This window comes from Culex quinquefasciatus, chromosome 1, assembly GCF_015732765.1.
Source record: "Culex quinquefasciatus strain JHB chromosome 1, VPISU_Cqui_1.0_pri_paternal, whole genome shotgun sequence".
Lineage (NCBI taxonomy): Eukaryota > Metazoa > Arthropoda > Insecta > Diptera > Culicidae > Culex > Culex quinquefasciatus.
In genome coordinates, this window is record NC_051861.1 from 44,437,083 (window position 1) to 44,463,826 (window position 26,744).

General features: G+C 38.8%; 1 protein-coding gene across 7 annotated transcripts in view; it reads left to right on the forward strand.

The window, feature by feature from the left end:
• LOC6033674 (band 4.1-like protein 4) overlaps positions 1-26,744 on the forward strand; it is a 351,812-nt gene that overhangs the window by 140,438 nt on the left and 184,630 nt on the right. For 5 of the 7 annotated variants that reach the window (XM_038249853.1, XM_038249852.1, XM_038249858.1 and 2 more), the window contains exon 2: positions 6,867-7,638. In XM_038249853.1, the coding sequence (XP_038105781.1) occupies positions 7,555-7,638 (84 nt within the window). In that variant the 5' untranslated portion in view covers positions 6,867-7,554. Of the gene's footprint in view, positions 1-2,645; positions 2,818-6,866; positions 7,639-26,744 lie in introns of all 7 variants that reach the window. The other 2 variants (XM_038249854.1, XM_038249855.1) reach the window with 1 other exon arrangement.

The following is a 26,744-nucleotide window of genomic DNA, read 5'->3' on the forward strand; positions in this document are numbered from 1 at the left end:
AAAAAAATGTAATTTTGAATAAAGTTTTTTTTCACAAAAATTAAATTTCCTAAAATAAAATTTTAATTTATTAAATTTTTTATATGTTTTAAGGGCACAAACCCGCATCTGTTCAAGCCATTCAGAATGGACCAAAATTTTTCCGGCGAGTTATGACTTTTTTTAAATAGTGATTTATAGTTAAAAATTAAATCTCGTACATAATATTTGTTGGCCTTATTTTTTATGTAATATAGGTCATTCCAAGTCAACTGGGTACACTTTTGGACTCGACCTTCACCGATTTGGACCAAACATGGAGGAAACGTTCATCTACCGCTAGTTAACAGAAATCCCATGTTTGGGGTTGATTGGACCATCTCTCTAGTTTTGGCACCGCCCTCTTTTTTGACGATTTTCAAAAAAAACTTTATTTTCTTTTAATCATAACTTTGCAAATATTTGAGCAAAAGATTTTCTACACGTTGCATTTTAAAAAAAAATGTTCAAGGAATTCGATGAAAATAAAATTTTAACCCTTAAATACTTCCTAATATTTTTTAACGTTTTAAGTATCAAAATGCAGTTTGGACTAATTCCTTATATTTTTATGTTTTTATTTTATCACCATCGTTTTCCCCGGACAATTTTACATAGTAATCAATGTAAACCTCAAACTAAAATGAACTATTGGCGAGATACAGCGGAACTCGGAACTCGGAACTCGGAAGTACATGGTGAACTTTTCAAGAAAAACGGATGAATTCCGCATGGTTCGGTATATGTGAGCAACTTATTTCGGATTTGAATTCATAGGACAGAGTGCTGCGCAAAATCAAACTTTTTTCAGTAAAATTGCTGTATCTCGCCGACCTCATTTTAGATTGAGGTTTACATTGATTATTATGTAAAATTGTCCGGAGAACGCGATGGTGATAAAATAAAAAAAACTAAATTATAAGGAATTGATCGTAACTGATTTTTAATATTTAAAACGTTTAAAAATATTGGGGGGCATAAAGGGTTAAAATTATATATTTATTGAATTCCTTGGACAATTTTCTATAAAATGTAACGTGTAGAAAGTCTTTTGCTCAAATAGTTTCAAAAGTTATGATTTAAAAAACGTTTTTAATAAAATCGTTAAAAAGAGGGCGGTGCCAAAAATAGAGAGATGGTCCAATCGGCACCCAACTTGGGATTTCTGTTAAATATCGATAGAAGAACGTTCCCTTCAAATTTGGTCCAAATCGGTGAAGGTCGAGTCCAAAAGTGTACCCAGTTGACATGGAATGACCCATATCTAGAGTAAGAAGAGAGATTACCAAGAGTAAGAAAACATTTAGAAAAAACTTACTGAAATTGCAAAGGAAAGGGGATTGAAATAGAAAAAAGCTTAAACTAGAACACAGTTTTTTTTTCTATTGTAGATGTACTTAATCATTAGCTCCGCAAGGGCCAGAAATTGATCCGCCTTGTTATGGCAGCGACTACGCTGGCAAACGATCGCTCCCACCCAGGAGGGAACGCTGAGTTGTCTGCCGCTGTACGCTGTTCAGCTGCAGGAACGGTTTGCTCGTACTCCGCTGAGAAGGAAGTCTTGATTTAAAAAAAAACTAAATAATGTAAAATTCATAACTCGTTTGCAAAATTTTGGTCCCTACTTCTGAATGGCTTTAAAAAGGCGGGGTATATGAGTAACTGACACATAAAATAATAAAAAATAACAAAATACGGATCTTCCAAAATTTAATCTTTGTGGAAAATTCCTGAAAAAGTTACAGATTTTCGAATATTTATGTAACGTTGTTGTATGAACTGCTGCAAAATTGGATCGTCGAAAGTGGGAGATAGCAACTAATTGAAGAAAAAAACAAAGCACACTATTTGAAGGGACTTAAAACCCATCGATGCATGATGATTTGATGAGAAAACTATTATTTACAATGAGAAAGTCGACTGTACTTCATTGGTAAAATTTTATTGTAAATTTGATATGTATGTGTTACTAAATTTTGACATTTTGCGAACCGAAATGTAATTTTTCACCATTAACACTTCCATACAAATTTTAAAACCCTGTAACTTGAATAGGAATAATCTATTTTTTTGTCTGAAGAAAAGTTAATGTTAAAATTATGTTGACCAAAGTTCATGTTTCTCTCAAATATTAAAGCTGAACTTTAAACAACTAAGGTCATAGCATATTGGATCAAAGTCTATTTAATTCCGAACCTTATTCAAGAGTTTCGAAGAGTTTTATTATGCCACAGTCTGCTTATTATTTTATTGCAGCTGATTGAAAAGAGACTGATTAAAAATGATATAGTTCAGAGATTATACCCATAAATCAAACCATCAGTCAGTTAATTCTAATCATGGCGCATTTTATTCAATAGTTACCCAGTGAGTGGAACAGTAATCCCAAGTGGTACTTTACAAGCACCCTTTAAAAGCACTTTTTCCAATAATGCCTGACGGTACCTCAGGTACACAATCAGGTGCAACATCCGCTATTCGTTCTCACGAGCAAAACCTCAAATTTCCTTCCTTCCTTCCTCACAACCAGAACTTCCCCAACTGCATTGTGCATCACGTACAGATAATTTATTTCAATTATATCTTTTCTTTATCTCTCCCCCTCTCCCTCCCGCGTTCCATTCCAGATTGCGATGTGTGATACCGATTCTTGGTCGGTGTGGACATTCCCGGCGCAGACTGCGAGCAGAGCAACCGTTATCGTTGACGTCGTGCCATCGTCTCTCACCGTCATCTGGCCATCAACGCTGGGTCCACTTGACTCCACTTCGTCTGTCAAGCTCGAGTGGATCCGTCCGTGTAAGATCCAAAGAGGGGGGGATTCTCAGTGAAATCTGGCATTGGAATTTGTTTTTATTTATATTCTTCAATCCATTTTAAAAGTTTCAATGCTTATTTTTCTCAACTTTTTCGTAGTTGAGATTTTTTTTAAAAATGATATAATTCTTCACAAAGAATCCCTTCAAACTAAGAACTAGCACAGCATCACTTTAAGTTACGTCGCCACCAGCAGCAACCTCGTCAACGTCGGTAAATCTAGCGTAGCTTGAGTGGCAAAGTCAAGAATCCAAACCCGTAATTGCCGAGCGTCGGTAGCCGACAATCCCTCCTCCCCCAGTGAAGATCTTCCAGAATCATAGATAACGTCACCGGGTGACCAACGGCGGCGACGGCGGCAAGAAGTCAAAACAGAGTGTGACAGAATCTCGTTACGATAAGAATCGCGCAAAGCTCACCTTCTTGAAAAATAAAGATGGGATCTTCCCTTGAACTCCCGTTGAATCCGCGGGTGGCGGAACCTTGAGACTTGCAGACAGCTTTTCCAGCCAGGATGGCGACGACCGACAAGCCGGGAGGGATGTTTTGTCTTCTTTTTCCTGTAGCCATAAATACTCTGGCAAGTGTAGAAATATCACCACCAGCTATAGAATATGGGATGAATTATGGATGGCTGGCTCGTTTCTGTCACTGTTCTAGACGGGAGGGACTTTGTGTTGGACACCAAAGAGCGAACATGTGGCGCTTTCGACGGATTGTCTTCAGTTGTCAACACTCTTGAAAACACGGGAGTATTTAGCGAAGAGAAAAGCTTAAGGAAGATTCTTTAAAATGTGACCATTTTAAAGGTTGAATTCTTAGACTTTTTATAATTGTGCAAAATGTTTAATTTATATCAAAAGATTATTGTAATAATTCAAAAACCAATCTTCGGTGTGTTTCGTAGAACAAACTTAAGATAAAATAAGTCAACGAGTCTGATACTTGGCACATTGAAAGAAGTGCTCTTTTCCGACATTCTGCGTGGTGAATCAAATTATTTCGTATTGCTTCTAGAGAAACGTCTTTTATAACAGTTCAGGAACCTTTTCCAATTCTATGATTTATGTGTCTATTAATTTTCAAAATTTAGTTTTGATTAAGTTTTGTAATATGAGCATGAGAGACCACCCATGGTTGTCCTTCTCCGTTGCTGAACAGAACCGTAATATCCTTTCAGCACTACTGATCATAGGCTTCGACTATCAAGTGGTGTTTCCCTTATCAACAGCATGTGTGAATGCGCCGAAAAGATAAAACACCATGATTGCTAAAACTAGATCAGTTGCGAATAGGTAACAGTCATTGGCCACCAACGGCGCCCGCCATGTCAGTTTGTAGATCTCGATTTTAAGGGACGGGAATGTTAGTTAGCACAGGTTGCTACTAGGACAGCTCCCATCGCCGCCAGCGATTCCACCGGAGTAGGCATGGTTTGGTGTGTTGTTTGTACTTATGGCATGGAGATGACTCCTACACATGGAATGGCTTAACGGCCTAACAATCATGGCCGGGACCGACATTTTACTTCCTCATCCGCTGGAAGGTTGCAGCATATGGGAATCGAACCCAGAATCACCCGCTTACAAAGTGGACAGCGTAACCATTCGGCCACGCACTGCCACAAACTACAAATCAAACTACAAATTTCTGTTTCAAGCGTCCGGAAAAATATTTGTGATAGGAATGAAGTGATCAAAGAATTAGAAACATTACGGTAGTTTTATATTTTTATTTTTCATACAATTAGTTTGAATTAATTTTTGTTTTCAAATAGTTTTGGGAGCACTAGTTTTTTGTTAAAACTATAAAAATATCATATTTTTTTTGAACTTTATAAAAGTTTGTGACGTTGTTTGGAAAATTCAGAATTGAAAACACACATATGTATTGCTACTTTTTGTTGCACTTTCAATCGCAAACAAATTTAAAACATGTTGAAGATATTTTGAACTCGTGGAAAAAAAGCATTTTTGAGCTTGCAGCAATAATTTCTGGTCTATTTTCGAAACATGTTTTGAATCCATGAATGTTGGCTAAACATTATGATATTTATTCATAAAAATCCAATTAATCCATAAACTATCTAAAACCTGAATTTTCTTTATTCGTTTAAATATTATGTTTCATAACCTTTAAATGGTTTTAAATTCAGAATTTTCAAAAAGTCAACCAAAAAAGCATGTTTCCATAATTTTTTTTAAAAAGTTAAATATCAAAAAACTTAAGATATTTATATCTCAGTCATTTTTCGATGAAAAATTTTGCTCAAGCAATTTCCTATATATAAAAAAAAACAAAGTTTAGCAAACCCGGACCATATTCAGCTATATTTTGTTGACAAATTGTAAAAAGAAAAGAGTTTTATTTGGGTTTTCCAGCTCTGATTTTGGGTTAATTTCAAAGAAAGTTAGAAATCTTAAAAAAAATGGTTCGGAAACTGACTATTCCAGGTCAAATATTGGACAAATATGTTATTTTGAGTCTTTGAATGCATCTTTATAAGACATTTGATGAATATGTTCATGAACCCATCGATTTTTAGTGACTTAAAAACTATTCAAAAACAAAGTTGGTCACTCTAACCTCTCAAAAATTAAAAGAGATTTGCACAGAAACATTAGTAATGAAAATTTGAAATATTGATTATGTTTCAATGGATCAGAAAATACAATTTTGAGCTATGACCCAGCAAAGGTTAAAAATTATTTGACAGTGTAGCCATTTTTTTTTGGAAAAACATTACTTAACGTAGACTTTGTAAAAATGATCGAAAATAATTGTGTCCATTTTAAGATCAAAAAAAAAAAAATTAAGGTGACGATTTCCGTAATTGCAATAATTTTGCTAAACTGGCAATATTTTGATAAGGTGCACCGTTTTCGATGTAAATTTAACCTTGACCAAGTCTCGCATTTTTGTTCGAAAAGATCAGTTTTTTTTTTTCAAAATGTAAGGATGAAAAATCACTAAAACAGCTGTCCCAATTCAGATAACGGTATTAATATTGTTTGTCCTTTCAACTGTTAGTCCACTCGAACATTAGTCCACATTCGACCTTATGTTATTGACATTCTGCCATTTGTCTAAAGCTTTTCTAATTACAGTAATTTGGATCGAAATTTCCGATCCATTTGGATAGGTATTCGAAAATTCGTTTCGAATATTAAAATATGATTTCTTAAGTGATATTTATATACTTTCTATGCTGGATGTTAATTATTCAGACAAATGGATTTTTTGTGAATTTTTAGACCGAGGTCCGTCTAGAAGCGGGATTGGGTCTGTTTGGGTTAAATGGTCATAACTTAAGCCAGGGTTGCCAGATCTGCAAGTTTATAAGATCGTTAAGAAGGTCCTATCATACCGATAATTGAAATCTATAAATTAATGTTCGGATTTTTTTGCAGTTTTGAGCACAGTTGTTCCTTGGAACTCAAACTAAAAACTTATAAGATTTTAGGAAAAAAATAAAGTCTTTACCTAAGAGTACCGATTGCTCGGATTAATTCCCTTTTGAACTTTAAAATCAGACCGCCAGACACTGTCGCCACTCGCAACAAATCCAGGATAAAATTATGATTTCATGCATATTACACATAGAGGATAATGCCATGAAATGCTCGAAAATTTACTCATTTTTAACATTCTATTGCACAGAATGTGCTCAAATCGAGTTTTAAAAACAAAAAAATAAACCCAGTCACTTCTAATCCATCATTTGCGTTCATCAATCGCTGCAACTCGTAAACCTTCGTTCCTGACATCTGAACTCCCGTGTTTTCTTCTCTCAATTTGCCAATCACCACCGCCAATCCGTCATACCTTAACGAACCGGAAAAAATGCGCTTTTCTCACTGCGAACTCAACTCCCTGCCTCAATCCCACACCACCACAACACCGCACGCACTCAACACCTCAGATCCTCCAATAGAATTCCAACTCGTGCTTCCCAAAGAAGTGATCTCTCCCATCCCTCCGAGCACGTATCATCACGTACTTACGCAATGTTTTTCTTTCTTTCTACACAGGTCCACAACTCGGATTCCACGAAGATAATTACGCAAAGGCCGGGAGTTCGCCAGCAGCATCAACAACAGAACAATAATGGTGGCTGCGGCCGCGGCGGCTAGACCGAGTGTATAATTCATCAACTTTCAATCGACCAATCAATCAATCAATCAATCAACCCTCAAACTACTCAACCGACCCCCGCTAGATCAAGAGCAGCCGGCGGGAGGCTGGAGGTCGTTTCTGGGGGGGGGTGATAAATCTACCTGGTGAACTACGACGACGACGACGACCGGCAAGTTGTCGGAACTGAGAAAAAAAGAAAGGCCACCAAACTGTAGTGGCCACGTGGTCCACTTTGACGGGGAGTGCCGAGCCGACCGGCAATTATGATGGATGGGACTAGGCCGGGTTCTAAGATCTTCAAGTTGCGACGACTCGTGTTACCCGTGGTGGAAGTCGCGCCGTGTACGGCTTAGCCGCGAGTATATTGTGCTGATGCTGCGAGGGCAGGAAAACCACGTGGAGGGAGTGTTTGGGTAAAGTGAGGTGATTTGGTTTGAATAGAATATTTATTTTTTTGCTTTGGTTTTAAAGTTGAAGCAGCAAACTGAGAAAAAAAAAGAAGTTGAGGAATCGTTTTACTCAACTGAAAGAGGTTGTAGTTTGGTTGTTTTTGTAGTAGTAGCACGTGTCATCGTCGTCAAAATGTATTGCCTTTGCCGATCATCGAAGACCATCGCTGTGCGGATCGTGCTCCTGGATGAGACCGATTTTATGCATGAGTTACAGGTGAGAAACAATAATGAATTGATGTTTTTATTTGCTCCTTGTGACTTTACCAATGTTTTGAACAAAAACTGTTTTTTTCGAGCTCAACATCAGCAGTTCAATACTTTTTAGGTCAACATAATTTGTTGCGTAATTCATAATTACGGTCAAAAATGTGAAAATCAGCAAAAGAAATGAAAAAGTTGCTTAAAAATATGAAAACAAAATTATCTGATACTACTAATAAAAACATCAACTAAGCAATATAGGCGTCATCCATAAAGTATGTCACGCAAAAATCGGCATTTTAATTAATTTTCATTGATTTTTCAATATTATTTTACATATACCTTAATCTTCATCATTCTATAGATAGATGAGTCCAAAAACATTAAAAATGTATTTATAATTGAATTTTATGCAAAAAGCATTGGAGCAATTCTCTACCAAAACCGGAAATGGATTTTATTTGTATTTTTTTGATTTGGCTCAAACTTTGTGGGGGCCTTCCCTATGACCAAATATGCTATTTTGTGTCATTGGTTCACCCATACTAGTCTCCATACAATTTTGGCAGCTGTCCATACAAAAATGGTATGTAAATATTCAAATAGCTGTAACTTTTGAGTGAATTTTCTGATCAATTTGGTGTCTTCGGCAAAATTGTAGGTATTGTTGAGAACTTTTGAGAAAAAAATAGGTACACGGAAAAAAAAATTGCAGACTTTTTTATCAACTTTTTTTTCACTAAGACTCAATTTCCCAAAATACGTATTTTTAGATTTTCGAGATTTTTTGATATGTTTTAGGGGACAAAAATCCGCAACTTTTGAGCCATAGAGAAACATGGTCAAAAAATCTGCCGCCGAATTATGATTTTTTGAAAAAATAGTGATTGTTGGAAAAAATCTAAGTTTCATGCAAAAACAAGTTTGACATTATTTTTTAATGCAAAAGTACTGTACAGATTTTTTCAAGATATAGCCACCGAAAGTTTGATTTTAGCGAAATATTTGCAGTTTTTCAACTTTTAAAAATAGTGACCATGAGTAACCATTTCTAAAAATATTTTTTTTGAAAAGTTCAGAAAATTTGCTATAAAATTGTCTAAGAGACATTGAAGATTGGACCTCTGGTTGCTGAAATACAGCGGCTGAAAGAAAAAGAAACACGAAAATTGAAGTTTTTTTAATCTCACTCAATCAGCCCACCATTTTCTAATGACGATATCTCAGCAATTCATGGTCCGATTTTCAATGTTAATACATGAAACATTCGTGAAATTTTCCGATCTTTTCGAAAAAAATATTTTGAAAATTTTTAAATCAAGACTAGCATTTTAAATGGGCGTAATATTCAATATTTGGCCCTTCTAAAATGTTAGTCTTGATTTAAAAAATTTCAAAATATTTTTTTCGAAAAGATCAGAAAATTTCACGAATGTTTTATATATTTGCATTGAAAATCGGACCATTCATTGATGAGATATCGTCATTAGAAAAAGATGGGTTGTTTTGGTGAGATTTAGAAAACTTCAATTTTCGTGTTTCTTTTTCTTAAAGCGGCTCTATCTCAGCAACCCGAGGTCCAATCTTCAATGTTTCTTAGACAATTTTATAGCAAATTTTCTGAACTTTTCAAAAAAAAATTTTTAGAAATGGTTACTTATGGTCACTATTTTTAAAAATTGAAAAACTGCAAATATTTCGCTAAAATCAAACTTTCGGTGTATATATCTTGAAAACGGAGCCCTTTATCAAAAAATCTGTACGGTACCTTTCAATTCGTCGCCATCGTGCTAACTTGTCGTACGTGCATTTTGGGCCAAATTGAGTTAAGAACGCCATTTTGTGCAGCTCACAATGCCTCACCTTTTGACCTTCACAGATCCCCAAAATTCGATTTCAATCCTGAGATATTCAACAAAAACCGAAAAAACTCCGTGCATTTTTGTCACTTTACATATGAAAGTAGTTTCAATCTTGTCGTGCTATCTTGTCACTCCATGAAAATTGATGTAAGTGCGACAAAAGGCCAAAGGGATTGCAGGCCAGGAAAGTCAGGATGCGTTTGTCGCACGTACAAGCTAGACTACCGTAAACATTTGTAATTATAACTCGGGACTCCAGCAACCAACTTCAACCAAACTTCGGGACAATGCACAGAATGGTGAGCCAAACAAAACGTGTTTGTTATTGTTTACATTGCGTGCTCTTGTTTTTGAATATTCGAGGTCAAACATTAAAACGCGTTTTTCTCCGAACGTCAAAATGGCGGGTGCGACAAGATAGCACGACGACGTCGAATTGCAATTTCAATTTTGCATTAAAAAGTAATGTCAAACTTGTTTTTGCATGAAACTTCGATTTTTTTTCCAAAAATCACTATTTTTTCAAAAATTCATAACTCGGCGGCAGATTTTTTGACCATGTTTCTCTATGGCTCAAAAGTTGCGGATTTTTGTCCCCTTAAACATATCAAAAAATCTCGAAAATCAAAAAATACGTATTTTGAGAAATTGAGTTTTAGTAAAAAAAAATGTTGATTATATTGATCCTTGCACTGTAACTTGGATTTGGCCCGCACTTTTCTCTCGCACTTTTGTCAACAATATTTCCAAAAACTAGGCAACCAGCAGTTGTTTATTTACATTTCCAGTCGCAGTTTCCACCAAACTGGACATTCGCACTTTAAAATTGCGATTGATAGGTCAGCAACATCGGCTCGCTTTGATCATTTTTTGAGAAAATTTAAATTTCCCAAGCCAGTTTGACAAGTCGCAATAGTATGATCGATAGCAATAATTTAGTGCGAAGTCCAAGTTAATGAGAATTGCGCAATAAGATCTGCAATTTTTTTCCGTCTACCTATTTTTTTCTCAAAAGTCCTCAACCACACCTACAACTTTGCCAAAGACACCAAATTGCTCAGAAAATTCAGTCAAAAGTTACAGCTGTTTGAATATTTACATACCATTTTTGTATGGACAGCAGCCAAAATTGTATGGAGACTTGTATGGGTGAACCAATGACGCAAAATAGCTTATTTGACCCCCACAAAGTTTGAGTCAAATAAAAAAATACAAAAAAAAAATAGTCGAAATCGGCCAATTTCGTAAAGAGTTGCTCAGAAGTATAACGTCATGATTCGAAATCCGGATACTTAGTAGAATGTAAATTTTGTTATAGCTCGCAAAAAAACATGTAACAAGTTGGACATGTAGAAATTTCATCAGATTGTAGTAAAAACAGTCAGTTTTAAGAGAATGCATGTAAAATATATCTTTTCTAACAATTTTCATCACAATTTTAAAATTAAAATGACTTGTTGTGTTTCGAATCCCGGACACAGATAAAAGTTGATTCGAAATCCAGACTCTTTTGCTTCGAATCCCGGACACTCGATTTTGTGAGGCACCGCACAAATTTGGATGGAAATGTTAGTGGATTTCATTGTTTAGGTCTCAAATAAGCTGTTAACATCAAAACAATCGATATTTTATAAAAAAGTTTTCTAGATTTTAAGAAAATCAAAACCATAAATTTCTGCTTTGCCTTCCAGGTGCATCGGACGACTAAGAAATATTTCATTGAAATGTTTCACATTTTTGGTAAACTGAACTACAGCGTTCAAACGAACTTCAAAAAAAAGTTGATGTAAGAATTCATCAAATAACACAGTTTTGACATTCATAAAGCGAATTTATATCCAAATAATTGATAAAACAAGATGAGGTGTCCGGGATTCGAAGCGTCCTGGGATTCGAATCATGTCGTTATCTCCTAAAACTAATGAAATACTTTTATTTCTAAAAGAACTTGACATACTAAGCTAAAATTGGATGAGGCAATGACGACAAGCATTTCATTGCATTGCATTTTTTTAACTCAAGTTTGAAATAGTACATAGATAAGATTAAAAAGGCAGTTTTTCAATATTTTTTTTTATATCTTGAATTGCGTTGAATGTATTGTCTATGTCATAAAAAAACTAAATAAAGAGTAGAGTGCCGACAGCTTTATGTTAATATTCAGTCAAAAGACCGACCCATCCAATTTAAAAGGGCACGCAGCGTATAAATACTAGATAAGCCACGACATCAAGTTATGGAGATGTGGACAACTCGAATAAGCGAGAAAAGGTCACTTTTTTCCTTCCTATGTAAAGCAAATGCGGAGATTTGGAAAATGGCTAGAATGGCTTAATTTTTTTTGCACCCTTGAAATGATGCTGAAAATTGCCTATACATGCTGGAGCTTTTTTTTTGTTAGAAATGGTTGAAGGTTCCATGTGACATATAGAGTTAATAAATTACGGCACTGCGAATTTATGGTGTCCTTCGCCAGTGCGTTGAATCCGTAATTTAGCAGGTTTTTTTTTCATTTTCATTTGGACCTGCTGCGGGTGCTGCCTCACTGTCAGAATTGACCGCAAATATTAATATTTAACAAGACCACAGAGCGCGAGTTTCCGCAATTCCATCCATTATTCAAACCAATCAATTTGCGATTCCGTTTGTTAACTCTAACGAGACCCACGAGGTGGCGATAATGGAAATTTCACTTATTATCACCCCCTGTTCTGGGAGGTGGACCACCACAAGCAAGTTGGCGGCACCTGCGCCGGATCTGCACCTGAGACCTCGTCCCCCAGGGTTCTGGCAAGGGCAGCCAGCTATTTGCTGCCATTGACCCGAGACGGAGAACAATCGGCTACTGTCTTACACGATTGTCGACGTGGATTATCCCTCGAAGAACTAGGAGTGGCAGCGGAATCGGGGATTGGGAGGAAATTAATGTAATCTTCACGATCTAGGCGCGCGCGGCCAAGCTTTTTTTTTTCTCCGGCAATTCCTGCTCGTACAGAAGAGGAAGTTTCCCCGGTTGGTTGGCTTATAAATAGTCAAACCAAGAACGACGACGACGAAGACGGCGATGGTCGATGGTTGAGCAGCTTGAACTTATTTTGCGCCTTGCGTTTTGTTTTAAAATTTATTTGAATTTAAAATCAAATTTATTCAATTCCGCGCAATCGTGGTATTATCGCCTTATTGTTTGCCAAGCTGGGACTCGGGTGAGGGACGTCGGGCTGGTTGGCTTTTGGGAAGGGGTTGAGACCGTTGATCTTGCAGATAGTTTGCTTTGGATGAATTCTAAATTGTGAAATTCTCCTGCTGAAATTGAAACCAAATGCTAGCTACCAAACACTTGAAATAGACAATAAATCAACAAATAAATAAATCAATAAATTAAGCTTTTATTCCAAACAACAAACCAACAAATCTTCACAATTAACATGGTTTTTCCATGAATGATTTCAAAGGATTGTTTTTATACGATCAATTTCACTCCTTGTTATTTTATGACTTGTCACAATTCTTTCAGCTAGTCATTTTCACTAGCCTAACCTTTTTTCCTTGCTCTTGATCTTTCGTTTGAAGATGGTCACTCTCTGGATGGGTAATTTAGAACACGGAAAGAATTATTTTTTCTTCTCTGATTTTTATTGTTTTTCTTAATTTTTATTTTGATATGGTTTAAAAATCAATCAATGTTTCTATTTATTCTAATTTTTGGATAACATAAAAAAAAACCTTTTTTATTCACTCTTCCAGTGCTCTTTCGACAACTTTTCACACCTTTTCACACCTTTTCCACCCCCGCAACGACACTAAAGAAAAATGACCAGCCCAAAATAAAAATAAACGCAAAGGTAAAAATGACTCCCCCGAGAGGAGGTGGGCAGCAGCCCCAAGAAAAATGACCACCCGTCCTTTCACATAATATAAACAAAAGATTTGCCTACCTTTTCGCCTCCTCCACCCTTCACCCTTGGGTCATTTATTCTGCCCAGTCAGCCACAAAGTGAGCGTAACTGAGATATCCTAAAGCTTCCTGCCAACGAAATGGTAACGGGAAGGGGAGGAAAAATTTCGGCACATTTTAGTCACATCGCCCTGGGCGGACATCGAAAAAAAAGAGGCAAACATGCAAATTAGAAGTTGTTTGTTCTAGCGACGGACGGAGGATCCAGGTCGTCGCAGGTCTTGAGGAAGGATGCGGACGATTTTCTGTTTGCTCACCGTGCTGTGAACACTTATTAAGTCTATTGTTTGTGTTTGCCTCTGTTCGGTGAATCGGAAGGTTGGCATTTGGCAGTGACTGTGAGTAATGGAGGTTGGAGGTTGACACCCTCTGTTTTTGATCTGGGGGGGATAGGGACTTTGTTTACTCGGAAGGTTTGCCCATGTTTGACTAATGGTAAAGAAAATAAAGTTAAATTCAGTTAGTCCTGCTGCCTGCAACACAAAGGGGATTGACTGTTTATAAAGAGAACAATCTTGATAAGTTTCACTTGGAAAAGTTGCCCCGACCCCTCTTCGATTTGCGTGAAACTTTGTCCTAAGAGGTAACTTTTGTCCCTGATCACGAATCCGAGGTCCGTTTTTTGATATCTCGTGACGGAGGGGCGGTACGACCCCTTCCATTTTTGAACATGCGAAAAAAGAGGTGTTTTTCAATAATTTGCAGCCTGAAACGGTGTTGAGATAGAAATTTAGTGTCAAAGGGACTTTTATGTAAAATTAGACGCTCAATTGGATGACGTACTCAGAATTCCGAAAAAACGTATTTTTCATCGAAAAAAACACTAAAAAAGTTTTAAAAATTCTCCCATTTTCCGTTACTCGACTGTAAAAAATTTTGGAACATGTCATTTTATGGGAAATTTAATGTTTTTTCGAATCTACATTGACCCAGAAGGGTCAATTTTTCATTTACAACAAAATTTTTCATTTTAAAATTTCGTGTTTTTTCTAACTTTGCAGGGTTATTTCTTAGAGTGTAATAATGTTCTACAAAGTTGTAGAGCAGACAATTACAAAAAATTTGATATATAGACATAAGGGGTTTGCTTATAAACATCACGAGTTATCGCGATTTTACGAAAAAAAGTTTTGAAAAAGTTACTTTTTGCGTTTCTCTTTGTTTCGTCGTCCGTGTCTGTCGCGGGTGACCATGAACGGCCATCATAGATGACGACCAACTTTTTCAAAACTTTTTGCCTTCCTCACTGAGGTAAGGCTATAATCCTGCTCTAAAAATGAACTTCGTATAAAAACGTCGTAGACCCACCTTCATGTATATATATCGACTCAGAATCGAAAACTGAACAAATGTCTGTGTGTATGTGTGTGTGTATGTGTGTGTATGTGTGTGTGTGTGTGTGTATGTGTGTGTATGTATGTATGTGACCAACAAACTAGCTCATGTTTCTCGGCACTGGCTGAACCGATTTGACCCGAACTTGTTGCATTCGACTTGGTTTAGGGTCCCATAGATCGAGTTTTATACAGATTGAAGTTTCGATAAGTAGTTCAAAAGTTATGTATAAAAATGTGTTTTCACATATATTTGGATCTCACTTAAATGTATGTAAACTATGTCCGGGTCCATCATCCGACCCATCGTTGGTTAGGTTATCAAAAGACCTTTCCAACGAGTGCAAAACATTGAAGATCTGGCAACCCTGTCTCGAGATATGGCCACTTAAGTGATATTGACGTACTTTTTTGAAGCCGGATCTCACTTAAATGTATGTAAACTATGTCCGGATCCACCATCCGACCTATTAATGGTTAACTTATCAAAAGACCTTCCAAATGAGTTTAAAACATTGAAGATCTGGCAACCCTGTCTCGAGACATGGCCACTTAAGTGCTATTGATGTTCTTTTTTGAAGCCGGATCTCTCTTAAATGTATGTAAACTATGTCCGGATCCACTATCCGACCCATTATTGGTAAGGTTATCAAAAGACCTTTCCAACGAGTCCAAAACATTGAAGATCTGGCAACCCTGTCTTGAGATATGGCCTCTTAAGTGATATTGATGTACTTTTTTGAAGCCGGATCTCACTTAAATGTATGTAAACTATGTCCGGGTCCATCATCCGACTCATTAATGGTTAAATTATCAAAAGACCTTTCCAACGAGTTAAAAACATTGAAGATCTGGCAACCCTTTCTCGAGATATGGCCTCTTAAGTGATATTTATGTACTTTTTCGAAGCCGGATCTCACTTAAATGTATGTAAACTTTGTCCGGATCCATCACTCGACCCATCGTTGGTTAGGTTATCAAAAAACCTTTCCAACGAGCCCAAATTATTGAAGATCTGGCAACCCTGTCTCGAGATATGGCCACTTAAGTGATATTGAAGTACTTTTTTGAAGCCGGATCTAAAAAATAGATGAAACTTGTGTACAGCCATTGTTGTGAGGAAGGCTCCAACCACATAGGTGGATTAAGTTAGTTTTTTTCGTAAAATCGCGATAACTCGTGATGTTGATAAGCAAACCCCTTATGTCTACATATCAATTTTTTGTAATTGTCTGTTCTACAACTTTGTAGAACATTGTTACACTCTAAAAAATAAACCTGCAAAGTTAGAAAAAAATGAAATTTTAAAATGAAAAATTTTGTTCTAAATAAAAAAATTACCCTTCTGGGTCAATGTATATTCGAAAAACTACATTAAATTTCCCATAAAATGACACGTTCCAAATTTTTTTACAGTCGAGAAACAGAAAATGGGAGAATTTTTAAAACGATTTAAGTGTTTTTTTCGATGAAAAATACGTTTTTTTCGGAATTCTGATAACGCCATCCAATCGGACGTCTAATTTTACATAAAAGTAAAACACCTCTTTTTTCGCATGTTCAAAAATGGAAGGGGTCGTACCGCCCCTCCGTCACGAGATATCAAAAAATGGACCTCGGATTCGTGATCAGGGACAAAAGTTACCCCTAAGATCAAAGTTTCACGCAAAGCGAAGAGGGGTCGGGGCAACCGCTGTGTGAGTTGGCGGAGAATTACCCATTGCCTCGTCAGAAGTCGATGTATGGCACATGTTGGAGATTTATTGTTTCAAATAACGAATGAACACATTTGTTTTGGTGGTGTGAGTTGGTAGCATTATTATGTCGATTTTGGCACTGAGCCCTCAATAAATTTTGAGGGAACGATTCTCTTAACTATGGGTGTGTGATTTGATCTACTCCCAATTATCAATCTTTATACTTTTTCTTTAAAAAAAAAATCATCAAAAATCAGGATCAATTCGAAAATTCCTGCCCCCTTCGACTAGGTTTTAAGGAATTGAATTTCCTACAAGAATCTCACTCGTTTTAATATTTACGTAAGCTTATTTACTATTCAGGTTTCCACCACACTGAAAAAAAAAATATTTTCAGTTAAGAGCAATTTATTTAAGCTTATATCTATTTGTCCAAACACCCAATTGGCAAGCTGTCAAAGGCAAACTTATGGGAAATTAAAAGAGTTTCCGGTAAAAATAACTGAAACATCAAGTCTGTCATATATAAATTGCCAAAAACCACCAAAAAACAATTTTTACGAAATTGTAATTTTTTAAGCCGCTGTATCTTCCCAAGGATTGGACATAGGACAATGGTCAATATGGAGACTTTTATGTTAAATTGTCTAGCGAATCGATTCCCACTATCGGTTTTGAAAAATTTTGACGTTTAGACCACCTTAAAAAAAAACAGTTTTAGTAAATGATTTTTGATTTTTTTAGGAGTGACATACCATCCTGCATTTTTCGTTAGTCTTTTTGTAACATTTTAGGCCTTTTCCTGAAAAAATAGAATGAAAAAAAGGTGCAGTGGTAATCCTACAGGCATAACCATCATGACGAAGAACTTCGGACAAAAAAGTAAATGAAATTTTTATAGTTTTTTAATATTTACGTTTCTTTGCCACAAAATCAATCACGAAATAGTTATTTCGTAAGATCTATTATTTTTGCTCAAAGATGGTCTCATGGTATTTTGACGTTTGATAACGTTTAAAACCTTCAAACGCTTCTTCAGCTAATCATAATGGCAAAATTTTCGGGCCAGTTGATATGAAATCATTTCATCAATTCTCTGTTTCGGCACTTTCGGCAATGAACAATTTTCAAGTAATATTTTGCAAACAATAAAATTTATTACAAAGAGTAATTCAGAACCATGTGTTAAAGACACATCACACAAACCCTAGAGCTTGATACCCATATTGCCCCAAATCTTATGGTTCCGCAAATGTCCCCTTATCGGAACATCCCCGGGGCCTCCGGCCACTCCAGGTGGTGGCCACTACTGCCAAAATGTCAAATTTTATGTCCAGTATCAAAATCCCTAAAGTTTGATACCCATATTCCCCCAACTCTTATGGTTCCGCAAATGTTCCCTTATCGGAACATCCCAGGCCTGCGGCCACTCCAGGTGGTGGCCACTACTGCCAAAATGTCAAATTTCATGTCCAGTACCAAAATCCCTAAAGTTTGATACCCATATTGCCCCAACTCTTATGGTTCCGCAAATGTCCCCCTATCGGAACAACCCCGGGGCCTCCGGCCACTCCAGGTGGCGGCCACTACTGCCAAAATGTCAAATTTCATGCCCAGTATCAAAATCCCTAAAGTTTGATACCCATATTGCCCCCACTCTTATGGTTCCGCAAATGTCCCCTTATCGGAACATCCCCGGGGCCTGCAGCCACTCCAGGTGGTGGCCACTACTGCCAAAATGTCAAATTTCATGTCCAGTATCAAAATCCCTAAAGTTTGATACCCATACCCGGAACATCCCCGGGGCCTGCGGCCACTCCAGGTGGTGGCCACTACTGCCAAAATGTCAAATTTCATGTCCAGTATCAAAATCCCTAAAGTTTGATACCCATATTGCCCCCACTCTTATGGTTCCGCAAATGTCCCCTTATCGGAATATCCCCGGGGCCTGCGGCCACTCCAGGTGGTGGCCACTACTGACACATCACACAAACCCTAGAGCTTGATACCCATATTGCCCCAAATCTTATGGTTCCGCAAATGTCCCCTTATCGGAACATCCCCGGGGCCTCCGGCCACTCCAGGTGGTGGCCACTACTGCCAAAATGTCAAATTTTATGTCCAGTATCAAAATCCCTAAAGTTTGATACCCATATTCCCCCAACTCTTATGGTTCCGCAAATGTTCCCTTATCGGAACATCCCCAGGGCCTGCGGCCACTCCAGGTGGTGGCCACTACTGCCAAAATGTCAAATTTCATGTCCAGTACCAAAATCCCTAAAGTTTGATACCCATATTGCCCCAACTCTTATGGTTCCGCAAATGTCCCCCTATCGGAACATCCCCGGGGCCTCCGGCCACTCCAGGTGGCGGCACTACTGCCAAAATGTCAAATTTCATGCCCAGTATCAAAATCCCTAAAGTTTGATACCCATATTGCCCCCACTCTTATGGTTCCGCAAATGTCCCCTTATCGGAACATCCCCGGGGCCTGCAGCCACTCCAGGTGGTGGCCACTACTGCCAAAATGTCAAATTTCATGTCCAGTATCAAAATCCCTAAAGTTTGATACCCATATTGCCCCCACTCTTATGGTTCCGCAAATGTCCCCTTATCGGAACATCCCGGGCCTGCGGCCACTCCAGGTGGTGGCCACTACTGCCAAAATGTCAAATTTCTTGTCCAGTATCAAAATCCCTAAAGTTTGATACCCATATTGCCCCACTCTTATGGTTCCGCAAATGTCCCCTTATCGGAACATCCCCGGGCCTGCGGCCACTCCAGGTGGTGGCCACTACTGCCAAAATGTCAAATTTCATGTCCAGTATCAAAATCCCTAAAGTTTGATACCCATATTGCCTCAACTCTTATGGTTCCGCAAATGTCCCCTTATCGGAACATCCCCGGGCCTGCGGCCACTCCAGGTGGTGGCCACTACTGCCAAAATGTCAAATTTCATGTCCAGTATCAAAATCCCTAAAGTTTGATACCCATATTGCCTCAACTCTTATGGTTCCGCAAATGTCCCCTTATCGGAACATCCCCGGGGCCTGCGGCCACTCCAGGTGGTGGCCACTACTGCCAAAATGTCAAATTTCATGCCCAGTACCAAAATCCCTAAAGTTTGATACCCATATTGCCCCCACTCTTATGGTTCCGCAAATGTCCCCTTATCGGAACATCCCCGGGGCCTGCGGCCACTCCAAATGGTGGCCACTACTGCCAAAATGTCAAATTTCATGTCCAGTATCAAAATCCCTCAAGTTTGATACCCATATTGCCTCAACTCTTATGGTTCCGCAAATGTCCCCTTATCGGAACATCCCCGGGGCCTGCGGCCACTCCAGGTGGTGGCCACTACTGCCAAAATGTCAAATTTCTTGTCCAGTATCAAAATCCCTAAAGTTTGATACCCATATTGCCCCCACTCTTATGGTTCCGCAAATGTCCCCTTATCGGAACATCCCCGGGGCCTGCGGCCACTCCAGGTGGCGGCCACTACTGCCAAAATGTCAAATTTCATGTCCAGTATCAAAATCCCTAAAGTTTGATACCCATATTGCCTCAACTCTTATGGTTCCGCAAATGTCCCCTTATCGGAACATCCCCGGGGCCTGCGGCCACTCCAGGTGGTGGCCACTACTGCCAAAATGTCAAATTTCATGCCCAGTACCAAAATCCCTAAAGTTTGATACCCATATTGCCCCCACTCTTATGGTTCCGCAAATGTCCCCTTATCGGAACATCCCCGGGGCCTGCGGCCACTCCAAATGGTGGCCACTACTGCCAAAATGTCAAATTTCATGTCCAGTATCAAAATCCCTCAAGTTTGATACCCATATTGCCTCAACTCTTATGGTTCCGCAAATGTCCCCTTATCGGAACATCCCCGGGGCCTGCGGCCACTCCAGGTGGTGGCCACTACTGCCAAAATGTCAAATTTCTTGTCCAGTATCAAAATCCCTAAAGTTTGATACCCATATTGCCCCAACTCTTATGGTTCCGCAAATGTTCCCTTATCGGAACATCCCCGGGGCCTGCGGCCACTCCAGGTTGCGGCCACTACTGCCAAAATGTCAAATTTCATGCCCAGTATCAAAATCCCTAAAGTTTGATACCCATATTGCCTCAACTCTTATGGTTCCGCAAATGTCCCCTTATCGGAACATCCCCGGGGCCTGCGGCCACTCCAGGTGGTGGCCACTACTGCCAAAATGTCAAATTTCATGTCCAGTATCAAAATCCCTAAAGTTTGATACCCATATTGCCCCCACTCTTATGGTTCCGCAAATGTCCCCTTATCGGAACATCCCCGGGGCCTGCGCCCACTCCAGATGGTGGCCACTACTGCCAAAATGTCAAATTTCATGTCCAGTATCAAAATCCCTAAAGTTTGATACCCATATTGCCCCAACTCTTATGGTTCCGCAAATGTTCCCTTATCGGAACATCCCCGGGGCCTGCGGCCACTCCAGGTGGCGGCCACTACTGCCAAAATGTCAAATTTCATGTCCAGTATCAAAATCCCTAAAGTTTGATACCCATATTGCCTCAACTCTTATGGTTCCGCAAATGTCCCCTTATCGGAACATCCCCGGGGCCTGCGGCCACTCCAGGTGGCGGCCACTACTGCCAAAATGTCAAATTTCTTGTCCAGTATCAAAATCCCTAAAGTTTGATACCCATATTGCCCCAACTCTTATGGTTCCGCAAATGTTCCCTTATCGGAACATCCCCGGGGCCTGCGGCCACTCCAGGTGGCGGCCACTACTGCCAAAATGTCAAATTTCATGCCCAGTATCAAAATCCCTAAAGTTTGATACCCATATTGCCCCAACTCTTATGGTTCCGCAAATGTTCCCTTATCGGAACATCCCCGGGGCCTGCGGCCACTCCAGGTGGCGGCCACTACTGCCAAAATGTCAAATTTCATGTCCAGTATCAAAATCCCTAAAGTTTGATACCCATATTGCCTCAACTCTTATGGTTCCGCAAATGTCCCCTTATCGGAACATCCCCGGGGCCTGCGGCCACTCCAGGTGGCGGCCACTACTGCCAAAATGTCAAATTTCTTGTCCAGTATCAAAATCCCTAAAGTTTGATACCCATATTGCCCCAACTCTTATGGTTCCGCAAATGTTCCCTTATCGGAACATCCCCGGGGCCTGCGGCCACTCCAGGTTGCGGCCACTACTGCCAAAATGTCAAATTTCATGCCCAGTATCAAAATCCCTAAAGTTTGATACCCATATTGCCTCAACTCTTATGGTTCCGCAAATGTCCCCTTATCGGAACATCCCCGGGGCCTGCGGCCACTCCAGGTGGTGGCCACTACTGCCAAAATGTCAAATTTCATGTCCAGTATCAAAATCCCTAAAGTTTGATACCCATATTGCCCCCACTCTTATGGTTCCGCAAATGTCCCCTTATCGGAACATCCCCGGGGCCTGCGGCCACTCCAGGTGGTGGCCACTACTGCCAAAATGTCAAATTTCATGTCCAGTATCAAAATCCCTAAAGTTTGATACCCATATTGCCCCCACTCTTATGGTTCCGCAAATGTCCCCTTATCGGAACATCCCCGGGGCCTGCGGCCACTCCAGGTGGTGACCACTACTGCCAAAATGTCAAATTTCATGTCCAGTATCAAAATCCCTAAAGTTTGATACCCATATTGCCCCCACTCTTATGGTTCCGCAAATGTCCCCTTATCGGAACATCCCCGGGGCCTGCGGCCACTCCAGGTGGTGACCACTACTGCCAAAATGTCAAATTTCATGTCCAGTATCAAAATCCCTAAAGTTTGATACCCATATTGCCCCCACTCTTATGGTTCCGCAAATGTCCCCTTATCGGAACATCCCCGGGGCCTGCGGCCACTCCAGGTGGTGGCCACTACTGCCAAAATGTCAAATTTCATGTCCAGTATCAAAATCCCTAAAGTTTGATACCCATATTGCCCCCACTCTTATGGTTCCGCAAATGTCCCTTTATCGGAATATCCCCGGGGCCTGCGGCCACTCCAGGTGGTGGCCACTACTGCCAAAATGTCAAATTTCATGTCCAGTATCAAAATCCCTAAAGTTTGATACCTATATTGCCCCCACTCTTATGGTTCCGCAAATGTCCCCTTATCGGAACATCCCCGGGGCCTGCGACCACTCCAGGTGGTGGCCACTACTGCCAAAATGTCAAATTTCATGCCCAGTACCAAAATCCCTAAAGTTTGATACCCGTATTGCCCCCACTCTTATGGTTCCGCAAATGTCCCCTTATCGGAACATCCCCGGGGCCTCCGGCCACTCCAAATGGTGGCCACTACTGCCGAACTGTCAAATTTGTCAAAGAGAGAGCAGCTTTCTGTGTAGCTGTGGATTCCGTCACCCCTCGCGTCCTTCTTTGGTTCTGTGCCTCCATGGCAACACGATGCACGAAATCCGGCCGCTTCCTTAACCCGGATGGTAAGGACAGGTTTGATAAAGGATCACGAGCAGCAGCTACCTCGAGGTGTGAAATCCGTCACCGGTTTGGGGGAGCGGGGTGAAGGCAGCTCGCCGAGCTGTGAAATCCGTCACCCCGCGCGTCCTTCTTTGGTTCCGTCCCGCAAAATCTCCATGGCAACGTCGTCCGATCGTGGATTCCTCGTGGCTGGTTTCCTCCTCGGTCCCGCATCAGCATCAGCAGGAGCTCCTTCCAGGTCGGCGTCCAAAATTGATTTGCCTTGATTTTGGATCGGCACCTCCTTTTATATCAAATCGTTTTGGCGTTTGGCGAAGCAGCAGCACAAAAGGAAAGAATCGCCAAATTGTGTCAAGGCCAAACGCAGGCAAGGCTTTGGGGCGGAGTCAAGAGAGAGTGTGCGCGTGTGTATGTTGTGTGCGTGCTTGCTTGCTGTGTGGAAGCAGTTTTATTAATTTAAACTCAGTTTTTAAGTGCTTTAACTAAATTTCATGGCCATTAATTAGGTATAGTAAGAATGCGTGAAATCTCCCCTTTCGTTTGGTGGGTACCACTTTTACGTGTGTTGAACAGGAGCTGAGATATTAATGTTACAAATCTTGCAGTCGCGTTTATTTTCTTTTCGTTACATTTCGCTCCGCGAAATTTTGGATTGCTACCCTGTATAGAGCCCTAAGACGAAGTTCTTCGTCAAAAATCGTGACATCACCTTGAAATTTGACTTTTAAACTAAAAAAAATAATCAAAAAATCTCATAGAAGTGGCGTGTATTTTTGTTTCAGTGTATTTTTCAGAAAGCCCGTCCAATTTTCTACAAATTTGTCTTTGACCACTTTTTGATACGATGCAACGATTTCGAGATAAAGTAATTTTTAAATTGCAAAATACAAAATATTTAAATAATTTACGTCCTAGCTTCATATACACAAAAATGGCTTATATAGGCCTTCGATAACATGTCTCCAAAGTTTCATTGATATCACAGAGGGTCGGGTACAAAAGTACCAGACAAATTCCTGATTGGTATTTAGTTAAATTAAAAGTTCTCAAAATTAGGTTTAAACAACAAATATAAAAGTAACATACAAATGTTTCGCTCTACAGCACGGGTGCCCAATGTGAAAATGTAAGAAAAAATCATAGCATTATTTTCATCAGTTCCTTTTAAAATTAATAAAATAGGATTCATTTATTTCGATAATAAGATATTTTTTCAAATGTGTTTTTTTATTTATTTGATTATCACAAAAAAAGTGTAAAAAAACAATCAGGCATCATTATTATTTAATTAAACGACATTTGGATTCAAATTTTCTTTACACGAATAACAATTCTTACGTTATTGTGCTCTTTTATGCAAATACATTAAAAAATATGATAAAATGATTGTAAACGCAAACAAAATTTAAAAAAATATTTTTCGAATTTCTTCAAACTATTGAAGCTTATTTTAAAAATATTTTTTTGGCTAAATTTCTTGACTCATTTTGTGACATTTTTCAATATTTCAAAAATATTTGCTGCGATCTTTGTGATCTGTTTTCTGTTTATTTGCTTTTTGAAGCTTTTTCCTGACAAAATTTATGACTAGAAAAATTTTCTAGTTTTCTGAAAACTACATAAATTAATGATTGCTTATTTATTTATTTTAAAAAACCAATTTGAATAAAATGCCTCAAAACAGAAAAAATAAAATTTAAAGTAAACACATTCACATTTTTTTTTTTTACATTCAAAATAGTATGAAATCAATAGTAGAATTATTTTTTACACCAATCCAAGTTTATTTTATCGTATATTTCACAATTTTACGAAATTGATAATTTTTTTTCTCCCGGTTATCAGTTTAATTCTTAAAACATCAATATAGAAATGATAAAACTTAAATTCAAACATAAAGAATGTTTCAATTTTAAACAAAAACATTGCTAAAGCAAAAAAAGAAATGCAGTCGCGGGCCGGATGAAATGGCTTCACGGGCCGGACGTTGAGAAAATGTTTCACAAAATTTAAGCTTTATGAAGTTAGAAGAAGAAAATCCTAGTAAATTATGGAAATCGCAGCTCTTCAATTTTGGTTTGCTTTCTTTTTGTTGGCTGAAGGAGCAGTTTCTTGATTTTTTTTTTAACATTTCTCTAAAAATAATATCTAAAAATGCCTATAACCTAAAAATGATGAACTTTGTTCAACAAATTGTTAAATCATTTTCAATTGCAAATAGCCGTACCCGTATAACGTACATTTTGGCTCTGGCTTTGATATTTTCCTAAATTTATCTCCAATGACTGTTTAATCCGTTTACAAAAGTAATTTTTAAAGTTGTCTGTCTATCAAAAATGACAACATCTAAAAATTCCCCCCTCGCAAATCTCCATTGTTGGCAACATTTGTAGAAAATTAAATCTCCATTAAGTTTGACTCGCCCCAGGGTCACTTGTCTTGCGCTGCACCGCCGGCGACAAAAGCCATCATCCGCCGGCATGACATGGCTCGTGTTTCAGAGAAAATCCCCTCCCGAGAGGGGCGCCAGGTCCTCGGTATAGTAAGGTCCCTGATGGTGGCCTCAGGGCCAGCACGTTGCATGTTTTGCCCGGTTCTCGGAGAACAATTATAACATTCACGGTCATGATCATATAACGTGATTATGATTTCCACCCGTGCACGTGTGCACGTTGTGACAATCCGACACGACGAGCACGCTGAGGTTAGGGATGGTGATGACACTGGGAAATATGCGGCTCTGGAGCTCTGGAGAAAAGTGTTCGTTTTTTGTTGGAGTGCTTTTTCTCGGAAAACAGATTTTCCCTGTCTTTGTTTGACAACCACTTTTTTTTTATTTCTATAGCTGATGAAAGACATGAAGTGGTTGGAAAGTGAATTTAATTCCTTTAAAATTAGTTTTACTTCTTTTGTTTTGAACAGTGTTCCTATCATTGTTTTAGCATTGTTATTATATTGTGTTTTACCAGCAAGTACTTTTTTAAAGCAATTCAGTTGAATCTGACGTATGAATAAAATTTAATCGATTCCCAATTTTGATTGCCAAAAATAATTTTCCATACAGTATTTATCTTAAAGATTTTTGAAAGGTATTTTTTTCAATTATAAACAAAAAACCGACACCGTCTCTTTCTCAGAAAATTCCCCCAAAGCCTTCGAAAAAAAAATTGCACTGTTTTATTTCCCACAACTTGTTTCCACTGGCAGACCGGATTCAATTTGCGCAATTTCCATGTTCGTGGAAAATTTCCACTGCAGGGTCAACCAGAGCCCCCGGATCAGCATATCCCCGGATGAAAAAAAAAACACATTTTCATGACATTTCCATCAGTCCCACGCGTGCTCGCCGCACCTCAGCCGAAAAACAAGTTGAAATTTTTTCACTTTTCCTCGAAAAACCTTCGGTGGATAGGAATGCGCGGTGCTTATCTTCGCTGAAATTGCCACGTTCCGGAGGAAGTTTGGTAAAATGTTTACAATTTCCTTCGGTTCGGAGAGTGACTTCGATACTCCTTCGAAGAAATGATAATAATGAAATATTTATCGAGGGTTGTACCACGGACTAGGCACTCCATTGTAGATGAGAACGGAAAATTTTCGCTGAATTCAAGCGAAAATTAAGGCATGATTGAATAAATTAAATTATTCAAAACAGTTCAAGTGTGCTGGAAACTTATTCGCAAATATTTCAATGAAAGTTTCCCCAACCACCTCCTCCGATTTCCGTCGAAAATCATCAAAGATTTTACCGGAGGGCTCATCTTTGGCCGAGGTTTTTCCAGCTGATCAATTCTCTATGAATTTTTTTTAGT